The following is an 18,991-nucleotide window of genomic DNA, read 5'->3' as shown; positions in this document are numbered from 1 at the left end:
TTTGTTTCTCTTTCTCTTTTTTCTTCTCTTCTTTTCTCCTGCAATTCGTTTTTTCCTTCATTTTCTATCCCCTGATCTTTTTCTTCATTCATTGGTTTCCTTCGTTTCCTTCTTCTCTTTTTCCTTATTACACAAGTTATTCTTTGCTCTTTTCTCTCCTCCTCAAAGCTTTCCTTCCGCCTTGACTTTCAGTCTCCCCCAGCCCCAGGCTTTCTTGTTCCTCCCTGTCTTGCAGGGCTCGGGGAGGGGAAAGCACCAGGCTGGGGGGCATCTCTCCCCAGCCTCACTGCTCGGGCTTGGAGTTGACCTTCCCCTGCCTTCAGCCTTAACAACTAGGCTCCCCACAAGGCGAAGTGTAGGGCCGCGGGCGGCGGCGGCGGCCAGGCCTCAGCAGTCGCCATTAGAGGGAAGGAGGAGCGGGCCGGGACCTTCCCGTTTCTTCTGACGGCTCCCTGGAGCGCCGGCCCCAGGGCTCAGGTACCTTCGGTTCCATTGCCTCCGAGGAGCCGCGTCCACCAGGCCTGGCTTTGGAGAATTCGCTCTACGGTTGTCCTGACCTCCAGAGCTGCACGTTGAAATGGCCTCAGTCTGAGCCCAGCTGGCATCCCCAAGGCTGGAGTCAGGCGGGATGAAGGAGCGGGCTGTCAGGCCCAGGTGGGCGTCGGGATCCGAGGGGTCACCCGTGGGCTAAGCAACCCAAAGCCACGGCCCCACACTGGCACCTTTGTTCTCTGAGCCCCCGGACTGCAGCCCGCCGGCCCTCCTCCTTCGGTCTTGCAACCTCTGGAACCTCTGGGCAGGAATTTCTTGGCGTTTTGAATTCTGTCTTTCTTCAACCCCATTGTGGACTTGGCCAGAAATAGGGACGCAAGGCTGTGTATGTGGACTCTCCCAAACTGGCGGTCTGAGTCAAGGGTATGGGTCTCTACTTTGTGTAGTGGGTTAAGGGAGTGTTTGGGGCAGTGTGTGGACAGAGAGAGAGAGAGAGAGAGAGGGAGAGAGAGAGGGAGAGACAGATGCCTGCAGGAGAACAAGAGGGAGTGATGGGGAAGGTCTGGTCCTGCTGACATTGCCCAACTTTGGGGGGTCTGTAAGGGTGTGCCTCAAGAGCAGAGAAGTCGGGACTGTCTGGCAGGCCTGTAGCCCCCGTGAGCTGGTAACCCCCCAAAGCTCGGTCCAAGGTGGGCCTCAGGAAAAGACTGACTCCAGCCTCCAGCCTGGTTTCGCCTTGGGCGGAGAGAGGCAGCTTCACACACCTCCTCCTCCCCCCACTGGGGCCCCAGAACCTCTCTCCTCGCAACCTCCTAAAGATCCCGAGACTTCATTCCACGGCAAGACCAAAACTTGAGGTTTTTTGAAAAGGGAGGAGGAATCTTGTAAAAGTTTTATGCCAAACAAAGTTATAAAAACTTCCCGGGCGTTGCCTTTTCCAAAGGTTTATATGAATAATAAAGAGTGTAGTCGCGTGCACGGGGCTCTGGCGGGCTCTGAGCAGGGAGGGTTCAGCAAACAGTGTCATCCAGCCCCGGGGCACCAGGAAACCCCAGGGACTGCCCCCTTGAGGGAATAGTGGCCCAGAAACGAATGGCCCAACAGATTCCCGAGAGGGGCGGGGAGAGGGAAGGGGTGGCGCCCTTGACTTCCTTGAAGTTCAAAGTTCTTCTTGGCTCTGGTGAGAAAATGCCCCTCTGCCTTCAGCCCACTCGAGAAATCGCCCCCGGAGCCCTTCTCCCTCCGACTGACCGGGCTCTAGGCTTCCCCAGGTCTGCTCCCCGGTCAGACACCTGGTCTGTAACTTTGCAGCTCGCCGCCGCTCAGCGCCCGTCCTCCCTCTGGGACCGCGGGCCCCGGCCTGCTCTCGGCGCCGGCCTAGCCGGCTTCCGAAGGGCCCCTGCAGCCCCATTCCTCGGCGGCCGGGGTCGGAGGGACAAAGAAACCCCAGACACAAGGCTGGCCCCAACCCATTTCTCCTTTCAAGTCCCCAAGGTTCCCTGTACCCCTAAAGCCCATGGTGAGAGGGGGAGGGCCCGGAGTGCTCTCTCTCAGCCCACACCACTTAATACCCTTGTAAACTCCCACGTGCGCTATAAACTTGGATTTTTACAACCAACATTCCTCCTTAGCTCCGAGAAACTTTGAACTCGGCCTCGGGTTTATTTACTGGGGGGGGGGGGGGGGGGGGGCTGGGGAGCCGGGAGCTGAGAAAAGCTGGAAGAGAAGAGGGGAAAATGCGGGGCAAGAGGGTAATGGCGTGGGGGTCTGGGGTGTGCTGGGGGAGCCAAGACCATCCACGGTGGGTTTGTTTACTATTTAGAGCGGAAGCATTTTCTAACACAGGCCAGACTGGGTCGTTAAGGGCGAAATGAAACTGGGTTTAGAGGCGCGGGGGGTGCTTTATGGCGGCGTCTAGACGGAGATCTTTTGTTCCCGGGCAGCGCCTCGGCTGGAGGGGATTACCCGGGAGGCTGAGCCCCAGAGCCCCGAGCCCGAGGGGGGCTGGACATCCCAGGGGCCAGAAGACGGGTTTGTTTGGGGGACAGACACCCCTTTTTCTCTTTTTAGAGGGTCGCCAAGGCCTGGCAGGTTCCCGGGCCGGGTCACAGAAGCCTTTGTTGTTCTCTCCCTACGCCCCGGCCTCCCTCCCGAAATTCCTTCTGGGCCCCGGATCTTTTCTGAGCCGCGTATGGCAGGGCGAGTGGTAGCTGTAGGTTTTAAATATTTTTCTCCTAAATCAGAATCCATTTGGACATTAATATTTTGCTCTATAGACAGGTTTGCTCTATAGAGTTATCTCCGTCTTCTAGGAAACACGGCCAGCGTGCCAACATTCCCTGCTAGGACTCGGGGATAAATAGCCTCGGACCGGGACAGGTCTTGCGCGTGCACAGGCACACGCACACGCACACGCAGAGCACCCTCAGCCTCATCATTGCTGACACTCAGCAACACTGCCAGCGGCTACACACCACAGAGGACGTGAGCCCTCAATGTGCATGTGGTCAGGTTTGCTCTACGGAGAGCGTGCATGGAAGATCCACCTCCCGGGCACGGCACGTAGGTACAGCAGCCTCCATACCTGTGGGGGGCCCCTCAGGGAGCCGTGGGGCTGCATATACACCCTAGCTTTCAGATATTGCCTCAAGACTCCCACCTACAAATAAATTACAGCTCCAGATGCCTAAGCTGCCCGGATCCCTGTCATCAAAAACAACGACGGAGCCCGGATGCGATTGTCCATGATGGGGTGTTTGTCCATCCGTCCCCAGAACCATATTGACAAAAACATTTTCTTTGAATTGCATAAGAACAGTTCCAAAGAGAGGGAAAGGATGAGAGAATTGGTTCCAAATCTTTGCCCCTAAATAACGAATGAATTTGGAACAGAGACTGCCAGAGTGCCCTCGCTGAAATCGCTTGAAAGGACTATGGTTATCTTTATACAGAAAACAAAAACAAAAACAAAAAACAAAAGCAAAAAGCACCATGCTGCAAATATAGGTAGGTACGGTGAATGTCCCCATGGGTCACCCCCTTATCCGGTGCCCCACCTCATGCCAACCCCTCACAAAACAAATCTCTGGGGGGTTCTACTCTGGGAGACCCAGCGTATAAACATCAGGGTGGCCCCAATCTAGCATCTTGTTGTGTCTGGAGGAGCCTGGCCATTTGTGCTTGAGGGGAAGGGGCCCAGCCCCACCTTCCCACCCTCAGGGGCCAGCCTTGGTGAGGAAAGGCAAGGGGCTGGTCTCCTCTCCTCTCCCCTCCCTCCTTCAAAAGTGTATATAAAAATTCCAATACAGTCTTCTCATAGAGAGAAAAAAAAACTGAAAGCCCTACCCTCAACCCTGCACATTTACTGCAACAGACGGAGACATCTGGCGAGAGGGCGGTGGAGCCAAGAAACTTCCTATAAATTTAAATTCGATGATGGTTACAATTAACTCCACAACAAACGTGTACTTAAACGGAAAGCGTTGCTGGGCGTTTGGACGCTGCGCAAGCTGCACGTGAGAAAGGGGAGCTTTAAGAGTAGCCGTGGAATGTCCTGGGCCGGAGAGCAGCAGGAAGCTACGGCTCCTGCCCCTGCCAGCAGAGAGGGTACAGGCCCACCAGCTTGGGCCTACCTCACCTTCACAGCCTGCCCTCACCAGCTGGGCCCTACCCACCATCCTTCTCCTCCGCCTTGGGAGCACTGAGGATTTTAAGAGGAGAAGGGCTAATAAAAGGGTCAAATAAAATCATAATATTGAACAGAATGAAATATCTTTATTTGCCACCAAAAAAAAAAAATTCACAGCAATCCCTCTGGGACGGGAGCAAGGTGGGGATTGCACACGTACACGCGCACTCACGCTCATGGAGAGAGATGGGTGATTTGACTCTCATTCCAGGCGAGTCTCCCCCCCCCCAACCCCCAACCCATCCCCTCTGGGTAGAAAGAAACGCTTGTGAAATTTATTTACAAAAATTCAGGCCCCAGCATGGGGGAGGCGTCCAATCCCACCTCCCTCCTGCCTCCTCCACCCTAATCGTTTTTTTTTTTTTTAAAAAAAAAAAAAAGAAGGGAGGTAACAACTGCATAGACTATAGCTATAAATCCATGGAGTGGGGCACGGCTTGGAAATAGGTTAGGAAACCTTAATGCACCAGTTAAGAAATTTCAAAGGAGGGCTCTACACGTTCACAAGGAGAACAACTAGGCTCAGGCAGGGCCTGGGCGCAGACGGAGGTAGGACACGGACTTTGCACACCTAACACCAGGTCGAAGGTACAGAAATTTCACAGCAAGGCAGGATCACATTTAGCTGCCCCCCAGCAGCGGGGGGTAGGTGGGGCAGGGGTGGGGAGCCCAGGAAGTCCCCCCTGGCAGACACCGTGTCTTAGCAGAGATCTTCTCACTGGGCAAGGGAAGGCTTTCGGTCCCAGGATTGCTCGCTCAGGCACCCACTACCCTCGCCCCCGCCCAACCCGAGCAGCAAGACAGTGTCGCGAGGTGTGTTTTCTTTTTAAATAAAGAGTCTTGGCCTTGGCGCCAACCACGTCCACTCGCCGTGGGTTAGACACTTCCCTTCACCCTCTTTCCAGGCCCGTCCCTGTCCCACAGCGAGTCGGATGGAAGGTGAAGGAGGTTCCAGAGAGAAGCGCGGGCGCCAGCAGTGGGGGCCAGCCCTGGCCACAGTCCAGTTTTCCACCCGCGGAAAGAAGGCGAGTTAGAAAATAAAAAATAAAAATAAAATAAAATAATTTCTCCCCTTTCTTCCCCCCCACCCCACCCGGCCCCCGCCCCCAGAAGGGCCCGGTCTGCGGTTACAGCAGAGGATTTCCCGAGAAATACTGCAGCCGGTCTCTGCTCAGTTTTTTTTCTTTCATCCTTCTGTTCTGAAACCAAATTTTCACTTGTCGGTCCGTCAGGTTCAGCATCCGGGACAGCTGCAGCCGCTTCTCTTTGTTGATATACACGTTGAAGAAAAACTCTCGCTCCAGTTCCCGGATCTGGAATTTCGAATAGGGGCAGCGCTTCTTGCGGGTGCGGGGGGCGTCTGGAGGGGAGGGAGGGGAGGGGGCGATGCGAGGAGAGGGGAGAGAGACACGTGAGACCCGGGCCGCCCCGCTCCCAGCCCGCCGCGGCCGCCCTCCCGCCGGGCCTGCCTGCAGACGGCGCCCGGGCCCGGGGCTGGCGCAGGCCCCGGACCCCCCGCCGGCCGGGCCCGCGGGGTCGCCGCCCCTCCCCGGGCCCCGGGGCGCGGGGGGGCGCCGGCCAGGTGCGCCTTGGGGCTCGGCCCGGCGCTGCGCGGCCTCCCGGGGGCGCTGGGAGCCCCCGCCCCGGCTTTGCGGGGCGCAGTGGAGAGGGGCGCGCGGGCCGAGCGCGCAGGCACCGAGGCCTCCCGAGAGCCGCGCGCGGGGCCCCGGAGCCCGGCGGGCCGCGCCTTCCACGCTCCCGGGCTGGGCCGGCGCCGCGAGGCCGCGGGGCGCGGGGAGGCTGAGCCCCGGGCCGGGCCGCAGCCGCCTCTCCCCAGCGCCCCCCTCCCCGTCGCCCCGGGGGGCTCCGCGCGGGCCCCGGAACGCACCCTCGGCCCGTTGCAAAAAAAAGCAGCTTTTCAGAGCAGCCCAGCCGCCCCGGTCTCAGGTTCTGCTCCATTGCTTCTCCCCCCACCACCACTCCCCCTCTCCGAGTTTCTCCCCGTCTCTCCCTCGCCCTCCCCTTCCTCCCCCTCCACCCCTCCCCTCCGTCCCACCCCACCCCCGGCAGCCCGGCTCCCCATCCTTCCTTCAACGCTCCTCTAAGTTCACGATCAAAGTTAATATCGCTCGCGATGGTGGCGCTTTTAAAAAATTTCACAGACCGAGGGAGAGATAGCGGGGAAGGGGGGGGGGCTCATTCACCCGGCTTTTCCAAAGCGCCCTTTTCCCTCCCTCCCCACCCCTTCTCCATCGTAAAAAGTCGAGTCGTTGGGAGAGAGGGCTTTGTAGGTTATAATAAAATCCTTTGAATGCTTATAAAACTCCACATAAAACCGGACTGACCCAAAACACGAGGCCGCCCCGCTCCGCGCTCCGCGCTCCCCGCTCCCCGCGCCTCCCCCCTCCCCGCGCCCGCCCGGCCGCCGCTACCTACTGGGGGCGGCTCCCTTGGCCGGCTCCTTGGCCGCCGCCGAGTGGGCTGAACCGGACGAGCTGGGGTTCGTGCTCTCCTCCTCGGCCTCGGCCTCGGCCCCCGCGTCCGCCCGGGGCGCCAGTCCCGAGGCCGGGGTCGCCTCGGGCTCCCCCTTGGCCTCGCCCTTGCCGGGGCAGGGGGGCTCGGCGGGCGCGTCGCCGCCGCCGCAGTAGGCGTTGTCGAAGAAGCGGTCGAAGGCTTGGGGCAGGACGCTGTTCTTGCTGACCGAGGAGTAGAAGCCGGCGGGGGCCGCGTGCGGGGCGCTGGGGTGGTGGTGGCCGCCGTAGGAGCCTTCGTTTTTCATGAGGATCTCGGTGACCGTGGAAGGAGGCAGGCACTCGCGGTGCATGAGCTCGTCGGCCGCCGCATAGCAGGAGGAGTAGCTGTTCCGGGGGTGCCACTTGCCGGAGGGCTCCAGGCCGTAGGAGACCTCGCGGACCGGGGGCACCTGGGCGGAGTAGGGGTAGGAGAGCTGGCGAGAGGGGGCCTGGGGCAGGAAGGAGGAGACCGTGGAGAACTCGGGCACGTAGTAAGTGCAACTGGGCAGATAGAGGTTGGAGGCGCAGCTCCCTCGCTCGCCGAAATCAGCGCCCCTCTCCTTGCGCGACGGCGAGCAGAAGTTGCCCAGGTTGACCGAGTTAAACATCGTTCTCCTCTCCTGCCGGCTCCAGATGGAGGTTTTGGACCCGATCTGGCGAGGGGGGAAAATTTTGGGAAGGCGAGATGACGCGTTATCCGTCTTAGTCTCTCTCCCCGAGCACGTGATCCAAAGTAGATATTGTCATATATCAGTTCGGAGCACTTCGCAGACGTAGGAGGGGTTCTCTCTTAGGTAAGATGGGGACGTTCAGGCGATTGGTTTGCAAACACCGCAGAAACATTATGAAAATCAATTGCAGATTTGTATTCGTTTTTCTCTCGTCACTCCCCTCCTCTCCATTCCACAGAGCGAGCAAAGGAGGAGAGAGAGAGAGAGGGTTGGGGTGGGGTGGGCGGTGGGATGGGCGGGGGCGGTGGCTGGGAGGGGGTAATTGTATTTTTTTTTCCCCTAGCTGCTGCTCTTCCTCTTCTCCCCCCACCCTCACCCCAGGATTAGGAGTAGGAGGTGGGTCTTGCCCACGTCTGCAGGTGGGGGGGTCTTGCCTCCTCCGGGAGATGAACCCAAGACCGAGGTGGGGATGAAGTCCTCCTTCCCCACCGCCTGGTTCAGCCGGAGATGTGAATCCTTCCCCCTCAACTCTCAGGGACTCTTACCCCGCCAACCCGCAGAGGGCCAGTGCCTGTTTACAAGAGTTTGAAGAAGTCCATCCTTTTCTTGGCCAGGGCTGTATGTCAAGACTCCTTTTTCTCTTTTGGAGAGACTCCTCAGAAGAGTGTGTGAAGTTTTCCAAAGGTGAGGCAGCCCAGCAGCAAGCCAAGTGTCCCAACTTTGTCTGGCTTGCTGTGCTGCCTGCGGCTAGGGACTCAGATTAGTCATAAACGAGTGGTAAGCAGTGCGCCAGCCGCCCAGCCGGTGCCTGGCGAAGTCTGGGAAAAACCTTCTCTAATGTTGTGTTAAATATTTAGTATGAGAGAGTGGCCCTGGGTGAATATTTCATGCCTGCCTTTATTGTCAATCAATGTGCAGAAAGCTACATCCACTGTGGATTTTTAAATCTCAAACCCCACAGATAAAGATCAGAATGAGAGCCATGTATTCTCTCTGTCCGGGGGGTCCTTTGGGTTGGGGGCTCAAGCCTCAGCTTGGGGGCTGAAAAGATGCCCAGAGTCAGGGTTCAGGAAGTATATGAAGGGAGGGGGTAGGTGGGTGGGTGCTGGGTTTGGGGCTCCTATCCCTGAATGATTTGGGGGCTGGGAGGTGGGCAGTGGGGCCAGGTGTGGGTCTGCTGGACAGACTAGCAGGGCAGGGGAAGGGAGCTGAGGAACCTGGGTGGGCTGGGCAGGGCAGGGCCAGGGACCACTCCCTCATGGAGGCCCTCAGCCCTGTTCCCAGGTGGCTGGAGGCAAGGCCTTGGTGCCTCTTTCCCGTTTCTTAGCCCTGGCCTGCCCTCCTCCCGGTCCACCAGCCTCCTACATAGCTGTGGCCCAAGAGGTGGACTCAGAGGAGCTGCCCTCCTTCGCCTCCCATCCCTCTGGGCACTGTGGGACACATCTAGGCAGCTGAGAATCACTTTATTGAAAGGTTCTGGACTGGATCCAAGGGGCCGAAGCACTCCCCACAAGCAGAAAGCAACCTTGGATCCAAGGAGGAGCTGCCAGGGCGTGATTTGTTCAGGTAGGAGGGGAGGACTGAAACCCACAAGGACTCAGGGAAAGCCAGAAATGGCCCAGACCCTCTTTGACCCCCTAACTCTTGGTTAAAATTGATTTCTACTTTAAAAATATTATTTGGATTTGATTTTCCTTGCCGAGCTTGCCGAGATACAGAGGCCCCCAAACCAGATGGAGAAGACACAAAAAATCAGATCGTGTCCCCAAATAAGACTCCCCAAATCCATTCCTTCTCAACCCTCCTGCCTCCCCAAAGGTGCTCAGCCTTTAGAGCATCGCCTGGAGTGGAGTCACGCTGGTCATGGGTCCCCTTCTTGGGGTAGCTCTGAAATACCCAGGGATAGGCCTCCAGCATCCTCAGCCCCATCAGCTTCCTGAGCCCTTTAGTCCCGGCCTGATCTTAAATGGGGGCAAAGAAGAACTAGATTGGGACTTTGCTCAAGTGTGGGGCTTCTCCGTCAGTGAGAAGCTGCAGGAAGAAAAATCTGTTGCTTTTCCTCCTTCCTCTACCTCCTTTTATAGGGTGACCTGGGGCTAGCGTTTTTAATTATAATGATGGGGAACTATGGACTATGGCTTTTATAGGGTTCGTCCTGACCTCATTAAACGCAAGTTTATTGGAGGCAGAATGTTCCCCAAACAGTGATAGGAACCAGCAAGAGGGAAGTGAGAGGTACCCCTATCCCTTGCAGAGGTGGGGATGAGGGCACAGAGTCTCGGGCTTCAGCTTTCCCCAGTTCCCCCCAGGGCCCTGCTTCTTTTTCCATCCTGGCCTCCAGGGCGTTGTGGGGCCTAAGCCCCCAGGCAAATTCTCTGCTGCCCGGGCCGACAGTGGGGAGGGGATACGCTTCCTGTGAGGAGCCAGCTGTGGGTCTGAGCACTTGAATTTGACCACCAAAGTTTATTCCAGGGCCACCATAAAAGTGAGCCAGGCGGCTGCAAGGAGCCACTGGCGGCTTTATTTCCTTGAAACAAAAAAGAAGGCAAGAAAGAATGTCAGAGAAGTTGATGTCCAGGAGACTCTAGGGTCTCTCAACAGAGGCTTCTGAGAATTAATATTCTTCCCCCAAAAAACAAGGCATGAAGTTCAGGGTTTGTTTGTTGTTGTTGTTGTTTTTTTTTTTCTAGTTTTGGTCTGACTTTTAATTTTTCAACAACTTTTTAAAATCCCAGCACTTGGAGATTGCTGCTGGGGTCAAGGAAAGAAGGCTCTGGCCACTGAGGTCAGCAAGGCAGTGATGGGCAGAAATGCCCACGCTGCGGGCTGGCCACTTCCCCGCGCAGCCCTAGGTCCGGGACCACTCCAAAGCATAGGCTGAGTGGCTAGTCCCAGGCCGCACCCCAGGGCATCAGTGCATCCCACCCACAACTGAGGCTCAACTATGGTCCCAAGTCAGCTCCCAAGAACCCTGGCAAGTCCTTGTCCCTGGCCGGAGGTGGCTTCCCCTCCCCCATCTCTCGGGTGCCTGTGGCCCTTCCACAATCCTGGCGCCCCGATTTTCACCTGAAATCCTCCCGGTAGCCCTTGGTGCCTCGGTCAGCACCTCCAGCCTGCCCGCCCGCCCGCCAGCAGCTGCTGTGCCACTCTGGCCAGGACCTCTACAGACTCGGGGGCTCCCTTCCACACGCCCACACCAGAGGCAGCTTCAGAAGGGGGCAGTATCTGCTGAGTTCTGAATCCCCGCACGGGAGACCCCACACGCTGCACTGGCTGGCCCTGCAGCTTGTCCACTCCGATCTAGAGAGCAGATTAGGGCGTGGGGCACGGGGCCCACCCCAGAGACCATCACCGGGAGGGGAAGCGAGGGAGGAGAAAGAGGGCCCTTGAGAGCTCCGATGGGCTCGGACTCTAAGTTCAGTCCGCTGTGGGGTCAGTGCAAGGTAAGCAGCCGGCGCTGGAGCCTTGGCCGCCAGACGAGCACTCCAGAAATCGGCTCGCACCTTCTCCTGCCGGTCTCTCCCCCAGAGCAACACCCCAGCTTTACCAACCCCTCTGGCGCTCGGGGATTTTCAGGCCAGCAGTTCCCGCGCACCCGGGACGCATCCCACCCCAGCCGAAGAGCTGGGGGATTGCACTGCCGGGGCTCGGCCCCCACCTCTCCTCGGCCGGCCGCCGTCACCCCAAGCCCAAGGGCCCAAGTGAGGTCACCCGAGCCCCCCCCAGCTGAAAGGGGAGGGAGAAGGGCAGCTTCTCCGCCCCCCCCGCAGCCCCACCCACCTTCCTCCCCCGAGGGATTGTCCCAGGAGGCTAGCAACGCGACCCCGTTTCTCCCCATAAAAGTCCCATTTTACGAGCCAGTTTCACTGGGCCCCTCACCAAATGCTCTAAAACGAAGGAAATGTCTTAAAAGCAGTCTGAATTGGAGCCGCTCCCATTGGACCTTGGTGCCCAAACCCAGTTGCGGCGGCGCGGAGCTGCCTCTCTGGGCGGGATGGCCCTGGGGCCACCCGAGCCGGCGTCCCCGCCGCCCCAGGCCCAGGCCGCCTGCCCGAGCCGCCATTCCCCGGCTTTAGCGCCTGCTCAGGCTCGGACCCAGTCCGCGCAGATCAAAGTGAGCTCGCGGCATTTTTATGAGATGAACTTCAGTGGCTCTTTACTTGTAATCAGACGCCTGGGTCGAAAATGCAAAAGGGAACAGCCCATCAATCCAAAAAGGAAAAGGAGGGGGAGAGAGAGGAGAGAGAGAGAGAGAGACACACACACACACACAGAGCACTAGGGAGAAGAGGGGGACAGGGGGACTGGGGTGAACAAATTCAGGTGACACATAGCAGGAAGATTCTGGTCACCACCACCAAAAAAGAGACCCTGTGCCTGCAGCAAGAGCGGTCTGTGGGTCTGTCCCAGCCTCCAGGCCCCGCCATCTGCCTGTACACTTCGCCCCAGTTTCCGGGGGGCCGGGAAACCTGACTCGCCTGCGTGCTGAAGCCCGATCCGAAAGCTTCCACAGTGTGGACGCGCCATGTGGGGCGAGTGTGGCCGCCTCCACTCTCTTGCCCCAGCGGGGAAGTCGCCTTCTGCTCATGATTTAAAAGAGTATTTTGCTGCTTTTCTCTCTGCGGTCTCCGCGGCTCTCTCGTCACTACAGCCAGAAGTTGAGTTACAGGAAGATTCACCAGAGATTTATCGCCTGGCTCCAAACTTGGAGAGCCCCGTTGTCATAAACAGCCGTCTATTGTCTAGACTTTTATCTCCGGGTATGGATCGTGCATTATGGAGGCTCAGGGGACCCGGGTCTGGCTCTGTGGGGTGTTCGTGCAGCCGAGTGTTTGTCCCTTGCCCCCAAGGGTCGCTGCGGGTAGGTTTGGGGAAGTGCACAAGTGTGTGTGTGCTCCTGGAGCTGGGCAGGTACACCTGAGTGGCCAAGTGGGGAGGCCCCGGGTGGGGAGGCTCTCTGCGTGCCTGGGAACCTTCTGCTGCATGTACTTGTGTGTTGGGTGAGAATTTGTCACGGTGTGCTTTGTTTCTGGGGCATTTTAAGTGTTCCTGTCTGGGATTTTGCAGGTTTTATGAACCTGCATCCGCTTGGCCTGTTTATGTCCCTTCCAAGCAGATCATCTGGTGTTTTTCAATATTGGAGCCCATTGTGTGTGTGTGTGTGTGTGTGTGTGTGTGTGTGGCTTCTCTAAGGAACTGGATTTGGGTGATACCTTCTAGTCTTGCTCCCCAGATTCCTCCACTTACCCCACCTCACACCTCAGCCTCTGCCTTCCCCAGAGTGTCTGACCCTGCCCTACTCCCTGAAAGTCCAGAAATCTCCCAAGCAGCTACCAATTCTCTGTCACAGGCACAGAACACATTTTTGCAGGATGAGGTCTGGGTATCTCTGTCTTTCCCACAGTAGGGGGAAATGCCCCAGCTCAGAAACTCCTTCCTTTCCGGGGCTCCCCTTCCCAGAGCTGAGGGGGACATCAGAAAGCGCCTCCCCAGTTCATTCTGACCTTTTAAAATATTCTCCACACAACTCTAGATAATACCAAAGCGGGCCTCCCGCTCCCTCCCTGGGGCTTTCTGGCAGCAAATGTCCTCACCCTGGCCACCCCCTTAAGGCCCCTTGAGCTCAGGCAGTAGGACATCTGCCCAGATTAAATGTCTGTGGGGGAGACACCCATCACCTTAGATCTCAGGGTCAGATGCTGTTTTTCTAAGCCTGGGTCCTTTAATGCCATCAGAAATAATCAAGTCCTCCCCCTTTGTTTTTCATTATCAGAATGCAGGGCGGGAGGCTCTGGGCACTGAGGTCTGGGAGCGGCACTGACAGCCCCAGGGCTCCTCGCTGCTCCTACCTGGGTGTCAGGTCCTACTGCAGGTCCCTATAGCCCTTAGGCACCTTAGCCAGGTAGGTAAAGTGGGAGAGGACTGGTCCTCGAGGCCGGTTTCCACTTGAGAAGGGAGGAGGTGACAAAATTCGGGTTTTGCGGAGTTTCAGATTGAACCAGAAGTCCCCAGAATGGCTTTCTGAGCATCCCACCCTGACCCTGCCATTAGAGTTCCCACTTAAAAAACCACGATTAGGCCTAAGAAGGGCTCCGTGGGCACAGAGCAGGAGAAAACAAGCTGTCAGGTCCAGGAAAAAGAGGTGAGTCCGTCACAGACCCCCTTGGCTGGATTGTCTCCCTCCGTCCCCCGCTGTCCCCCTCGCCCCCAGTGCCACCCTGCAGGGACAGGATCCAGGATGGCGCTCCGGGATCCTTCCTCTGGCGCCCGCCCCGCCGCCCCCAGGTCGCCGCTGTCCCCGGGTCGCCGCTGCCCTGCGGGTCCGGAACTCCCTCTCCCTGCGGCTGGCCGGCTGCGGCACTGCCGTCCTCGGGGCCTCCCTGCCTCCTGCGGTCCTCGCCTCTCCCCCCACTTCTCAGGCCCACGGATTTGAGATTCGCTTGTGTCTGGGCACCCCAGGCCCGGGCTCCAGGTCGCGGCCGCCGCCCGTCCTTGGGCCTCCCTTCTCCCGCACCGCCTGCGCCGCCTCCTTTGCTGGCTGCCGGCTTCCAGCGCTTCTCTCTCACTTGCCTGCTTCTCCCCCTTCTCTTCGCCTCTGGAGCTGAGAAATAAATAAATCCAAGGCTCCCACCTCGCCAGCCCTCCCCACTGGCGCTGCCTCACTTCTCCTCCTTACCGAGTTTACCGCCTGGTTTTCAGAAGGAAATCTTAATAGACATTTAGGCTGTAAATGAACTTTTCTTTGAGATGGCTAATTTTCTTTCCAATTCTTACGTTCCTGCTCCTTTCGTGGTGGAATGGAACAAATTTAGAAGTCAGCAGTAGGGGAGGGGGGTGTGGAGAGACAGATCCCAGAGTTACAGACGGTGGCGAGAGACAGGGAAGACCGGGAGGGAGATACGGAGAGCAGAAGAGGTGTCGGGTTGGGAGAGGAGGGAGAGAGGGAGGGAGGGAGAGAAGGAGGGAGGGAGAGAAGGAGGGAGGGAGCCCCAGCTGGCGGGAGCGGAGCCAGAGAGAGAGAGAAAAGGAGAGAAAAGTTTCCCGGAGTCTTCATTAGTTGACTTCTCTGTCCGCTGCTTCCCCCAGCCGGCCGAGCGCACCTCCAATAAAGGAAGAGGGTCTTTATTTTTTCTAAAAGGCCCCAAAGAGTCCAGTGTTTACGAGACTAGAAATGCTACGGCCACGTCCTGGCAGAAAGAAAGGCTGAAATGGAGGACCGACGCCTTCCTTATAAGGTACGATGCTAACTTGACCTTCACTTTGTCGTGGCGCCCCCCGCCCACCCAGACTGCTGCAGGCGGCCTGGCCGAGCGAGCCGCGGCCTCGGTCTCCCTCCTTCCTCTCCTGCTCTTTGTAACATCCTTTTAAAATGACCCCCCTTTTTTCTTCTTTTTATTTCCTCTTCTTCCTTTTCTACCTTTTCCATTATATTTCCTTCCTGTATTCCCTGTGGGTTCTCCTCCTGCCCCTTTTCTTTCACTGATTCCTTTTATTCTTGCCTTCCTGCTTCATGGTTTCCCCTGACCCTCTCTTGCCTGGCTCTCTATCACAATCTCTCTCTCTCTCCCTCCCTCTCTCCCTCCCTCCCTTCCCCCACCCCCTAGGCTTCTGGCTTCTGGTCTTCTGAATCCCAGAAACAAGGAAACATATTTTCAGGGTTTCCCCCCCCCATCCCCATCCCAACCAGCCTCCACAAGTCCTAGCCTGGCTTCTGCCCCCATCCAGGTGTCCCTGGGGGAGAGGTCCAGGAAAGAAAACCGGATTGGGATCAAAGGGGGCTTCATTCTGGACCCAATGCCCACTTGGGGATGACAATGAACTTGGTTTTGGTAAGACCCTGTCTTCCTCTCACCGGCCTAAACTGCCGAGTCTCTGTGACCCTGGCAGTCTTGAACTGAGGGTGAAGCCCTTCATCATGGGGGAACGGAGACTACTGCCCCTGAGACTGTGGGGGAGGTTTAAGTACCAAATTGCTGTTTGCCCTTCTCCGAGCTGCCAACCCCTGAAAATGTAGAGCTTTCCCTTAAGATATCTGGAGAGAGAATTTAGACAATTGGGGATTTCTGGAGATTCATAACCATAGGAAAGGAAAGACTACCAGGCCTCTCTACTTTGCCTCTCGTTGCCTTCCAGGCTCCAACAGAGCCTCCGACATTGACTCTAATCATATCTTGTGTGGCTATAAAATAAATGATATTATCGACACCCCTATAATTATCTATTATTCACTTACTTGTGATAATTACAATACTAGATGAGGCAGGTCTATACAGACAAAGTAAAATCAAACAAATATTTTGAAAAATGAAACTGGATCCCTGAGGCCTTATTAATCTCTAAGCACCTATAAGCTCCTGCCTAGGACCCTCTTGGCTCAGGAGTAGCCATCTTCTAAGTCATAGGGTGACCCTGGGAGACCCCCCTTTTCCTCCATATCCCATGTAGCTCCCTCCTCCTCCTCTGCACAGCGGAGAGGATGAGACAATAAAAGGGAAATGCTTTCTCTCTTTTCCCCACAATTATCCGGATAATTGCATGAATTCTTCCTTGAATACTGCTGTGTGGTCAGGATTAGGATTTCAGCAGGAAGTGCAGGGGACAGGATTCCAAATGGGGGAAGTTGAGAGGGTCCAGCGTTGCTACATTCCCAGACTTTATAGTTCTGTCTAGTGTTACATTGTTTCTTCAGGCAAAGATCTTTGTTCGCCTTCAGTCATATTTCTCCCTTCCCCCTCCCTTTCTTTCTCGCTCCCTCCCCCCCTTTTTTGGTCCCTTTAAAGGAAACCCAGATCATCTTGTGCTCTTAATAGATGACTATAAAAGTAAAATTAATTCCCCCCTGCCCTTTAATACCAATATCTCTTCGTTAAGTATGCACATTGGTGAGAATAAACAGAATTAAGTGTTGCAACCCAAACCAGCAATTATATCCAGGGTTGGCTTTTTTTTTTTTTTTCATGGGGTCTGGCTTATCTGGGGGTGTTAACTCTGCCACAAGATAACCAGGGGTTATTTGTATTATTATTTTTTTTACAAGCTCATTGGGGCCTGAGCCAGCACCAACCTGGTGGAAAAAGCAACGACGAAGCCAGAGAGGGAAGAGAGCGCCAGACATGAAAAGGAAGCAGGCGCAGTAATGCAAGGAAAGGAGGCGGCAGCAGGTCCCGGAACAGCCAGACAGGCACTCACAGAAAGAGGTGGACATATTTTTATTAAAAAACATCTCTTTTAAAATTTGGGGCTCCACGAGGAAGAGGGAAAATTCTGAGGAGTGGAGCGGAGAGGGAATGAGCTGGGTGCCAGCACCAAGGCGCCAGAGGGGAGAAGACTGGGTGAAGGCGAGCGGAGCGGGGACTCCGCTGCCCCCCGTGGCGGGCGCCCCAAGGCCGGGCCGGCGCCCCGCCGCCTTATCAGCTGCATCTTTATGAGGACGCTTGTTAACAAGGCCGGGCCAGCCGCGCTCATCTATCTCAGCCTCGCGCTCAGCCAAGCAGCGGCCGGCGCGGGCACTGGCCAGGCTCTAATTAATTGATTCCTTTGGACAGTAAAATATGGCAGTGTCTACACGGAACCCATAAACAATATCTCGGCGGGGTGTGAGTGCATTGTCTTTCAAAGAATTTTTCCATAGGCGTGTGTCAGGTACTCTCGGAGTTTTAGCTCCTAAGGAAAGACCCAAGTGGGACTAATTTCCCGGGGCGGAAACAGAGTTAGCTCAGTGTCAGAAAATGTTTTAAGCTATTATTGCTTCTCTGAAAGTGCTAGGAGTGGATCTTGTTGAGAAGAACTTGGGTTATGGGCCAACCCGCTCCTGCTGCCTGTGTAGACCTGGCCAACATTAAGGATGCTAAGGTGGGGCTGAGGAGCTGGGTGGGCCGGAATCCTCTCCCTGGTTGGCCCAAGGGAGTGGGGCTGCTCTGGGGTTTGAGAGGGTCCTAGAAGGCGAGGTCCAGCCTTTATTTCATGCCATCTTTCTCCACTGGAGATTTTTTTAAAGAATCAATTTTTTTAAAAATTCACTTGATCTTAGCCAAAAGGCCGAGAGGCGATCAATTTTTAAAAATTTAAACAAACTTCAGCTTTCAGGAACCCAGAGTGCCGGGCATACACCTGGAGTTTGCCTTTACCCCAGCCTGCCTGTTACACAACTTCCCAGGCCGGCACTTCCCTCTTCCCTCTCCCTCTTTCTTAACTGGCAGCCTAGAGTGACTCTCTAATATATTTACCTTAGGTCTAGAAGAACAAGTCCTGAGACACAGGGGTAACCTAATTATATAATGCTCCTTCCATACAGGCCGTGATTATCCTGCTGCAAACAGGACTTGGGATTCTAAATATAGACCCTGACTTCAACAAGAGATGTGTCAGAGACATGGAGATGGGAGACCACTTATATAAATAATCAGTGTGGACGGAGAAGGGGTTTTTAAAAGATGGAAATAATAGAAAAACAGAAAGAAAAGAGGCTCAGCCGATGGAGATTGTCATTGCCAATGCCTGAACTTCCTCCTGCTACTGTTTGTAAGATAGCCAAATAAATGTGTATTATAAATACAAAAACACGTGAGCTCAAAGAATGTATTCAATGTATTTGGTACACGCACACTACGCAAACAAACTAACTTACACAACATATTTTTTCATACACTGGGTAGATATTCACTTTGTGCATCTATGTAATAATATGATATTTATTCACTTTGTGCATCATATGTAATAAGATGATGTATTTTCCTTGTTCGGTGGACACGATTTGGATGCATTTTCCATGCACAATTTCATACGCCCTATGGAGTGCATACATCCACGCAGCTAAATAGATGCAGGACTGTATAGTCGCCGTGCAGCACATATATATGCAAGTGTGCTGTTCATGCAAATGAACCTTTCCATGTGGTGTTTATCCATGCTGTGTGTAACCTTTTCCCAGAAGGTTGCTTTCCCGTACAAATAAAAGTGCTTCTGTATGTATGTTTTGTAGAGAAAGAGATTTTCGGTGCCCGTATGGACATGTGCTATAGAGATCTGTGTGCACTTTAGACTGCTAGAAGAGGCTGGTTGTGCCGGCAGTACCAAGTGTGCATTTCCCGAAGCATCTTCCCGGCGCCCCGCACACGGACTACGCGTCTTTCATCGTTCGCAGGGAGCTTTCCTCCCGGACGTGGTCCACTCCGGGCGGTGGAAGCTGCCCAAGCCGGGGCTCGGCTCCGCGGCCCCGGGAGTGGCTCGGGCTCAGAGCGCAGCTGCTCGGCGGCGGTGCCGGGCTCCCCGCGCGGCACAGGCCCCGAGGCTCCGCGCGCGCCCAGCGGAGGGGCCCCGCGGTCCTCCCAGGCCTCCCGCACCCTCGCGGGGCGCCCGGGGCCGGGCCGGGCCGGCGGGGCGGGGCTCGGCGGCCTCCGCGGCTGTGGCCAGCAGGGGTCATCCCGTCCCCGGCGGGGCCCGCGGCCCTGGGCTGGGCCCGAGCTGCCGGCGGCAGGGGCAGGGGCTGCGAGGCGCGCGGGGTCTCCCCTCCGCGGGGCCCAGCGGCGCACGGGAGCCGGAGCCGGGGCGGGGGCCGGGCCGGGCCGGGCGAGGTGGGCCGACCTCGCGGCGCCCTGTGCGCGGGGCCTGGCCGCGGAGGTGCTCCG

The 18,991-nt window shown here is 56.4% G+C and overlaps 1 protein-coding gene and 1 long non-coding RNA gene across 3 annotated transcripts; one reads left to right on the top strand and one right to left on the bottom strand.

Annotated features, from left to right (window-relative positions):
• Nucleotides 1-5,299: 5,299 nt before the first annotated feature.
• Nucleotides 5,300-7,308, bottom strand: HOXC11 (homeobox C11). 2 transcript variants are annotated; one of them, XM_038576190.1, is made up of 2 exons: nt 6,617-7,308; nt 5,300-5,540 (listed from the first exon to the last, which is right to left on the bottom strand). In XM_038576190.1, exons 1-2 carry the CDS (start codon nt 7,299-7,301, stop codon nt 5,308-5,310), a joined length of 918 nt encoding a protein of 305 aa, XP_038432118.1. In that variant the 5' UTR covers nt 7,302-7,308; the 3' UTR covers nt 5,300-5,307. The 2 variants fall into 2 exon arrangements, 1 of the variants encoding a protein (XP_038432118.1); XR_005379681.1 differs by lacking the exon at nt 6,617-7,308 and adding an exon at nt 6,069-6,159 and having other exon boundaries at nt 5,440-5,540.
• A 7,112-nt stretch (nt 7,309-14,420) lies between these two features.
• HOTAIR (HOX transcript antisense RNA) lies at nt 14,421-17,938 on the top strand. The gene is given in 3 exon segments (NR_131937.1): nt 14,421-14,599; nt 16,402-16,561; nt 17,659-17,938. It is a non-coding gene; the product is annotated as an HOX transcript antisense RNA (long non-coding RNA).
• Nucleotides 17,939-18,991: the final 1,053 nt, after the last annotated feature.

Source organism: Canis lupus, chromosome 27 (assembly GCF_011100685.1).
Source record: "Canis lupus familiaris isolate Mischka breed German Shepherd chromosome 27, alternate assembly UU_Cfam_GSD_1.0, whole genome shotgun sequence".
Lineage (NCBI taxonomy): Eukaryota > Metazoa > Chordata > Mammalia > Carnivora > Canidae > Canis > Canis lupus.
The sequence above is the reverse complement of the archived record's forward strand: the minus strand, read 5'-3'. Positions and strand labels throughout refer to the sequence as shown.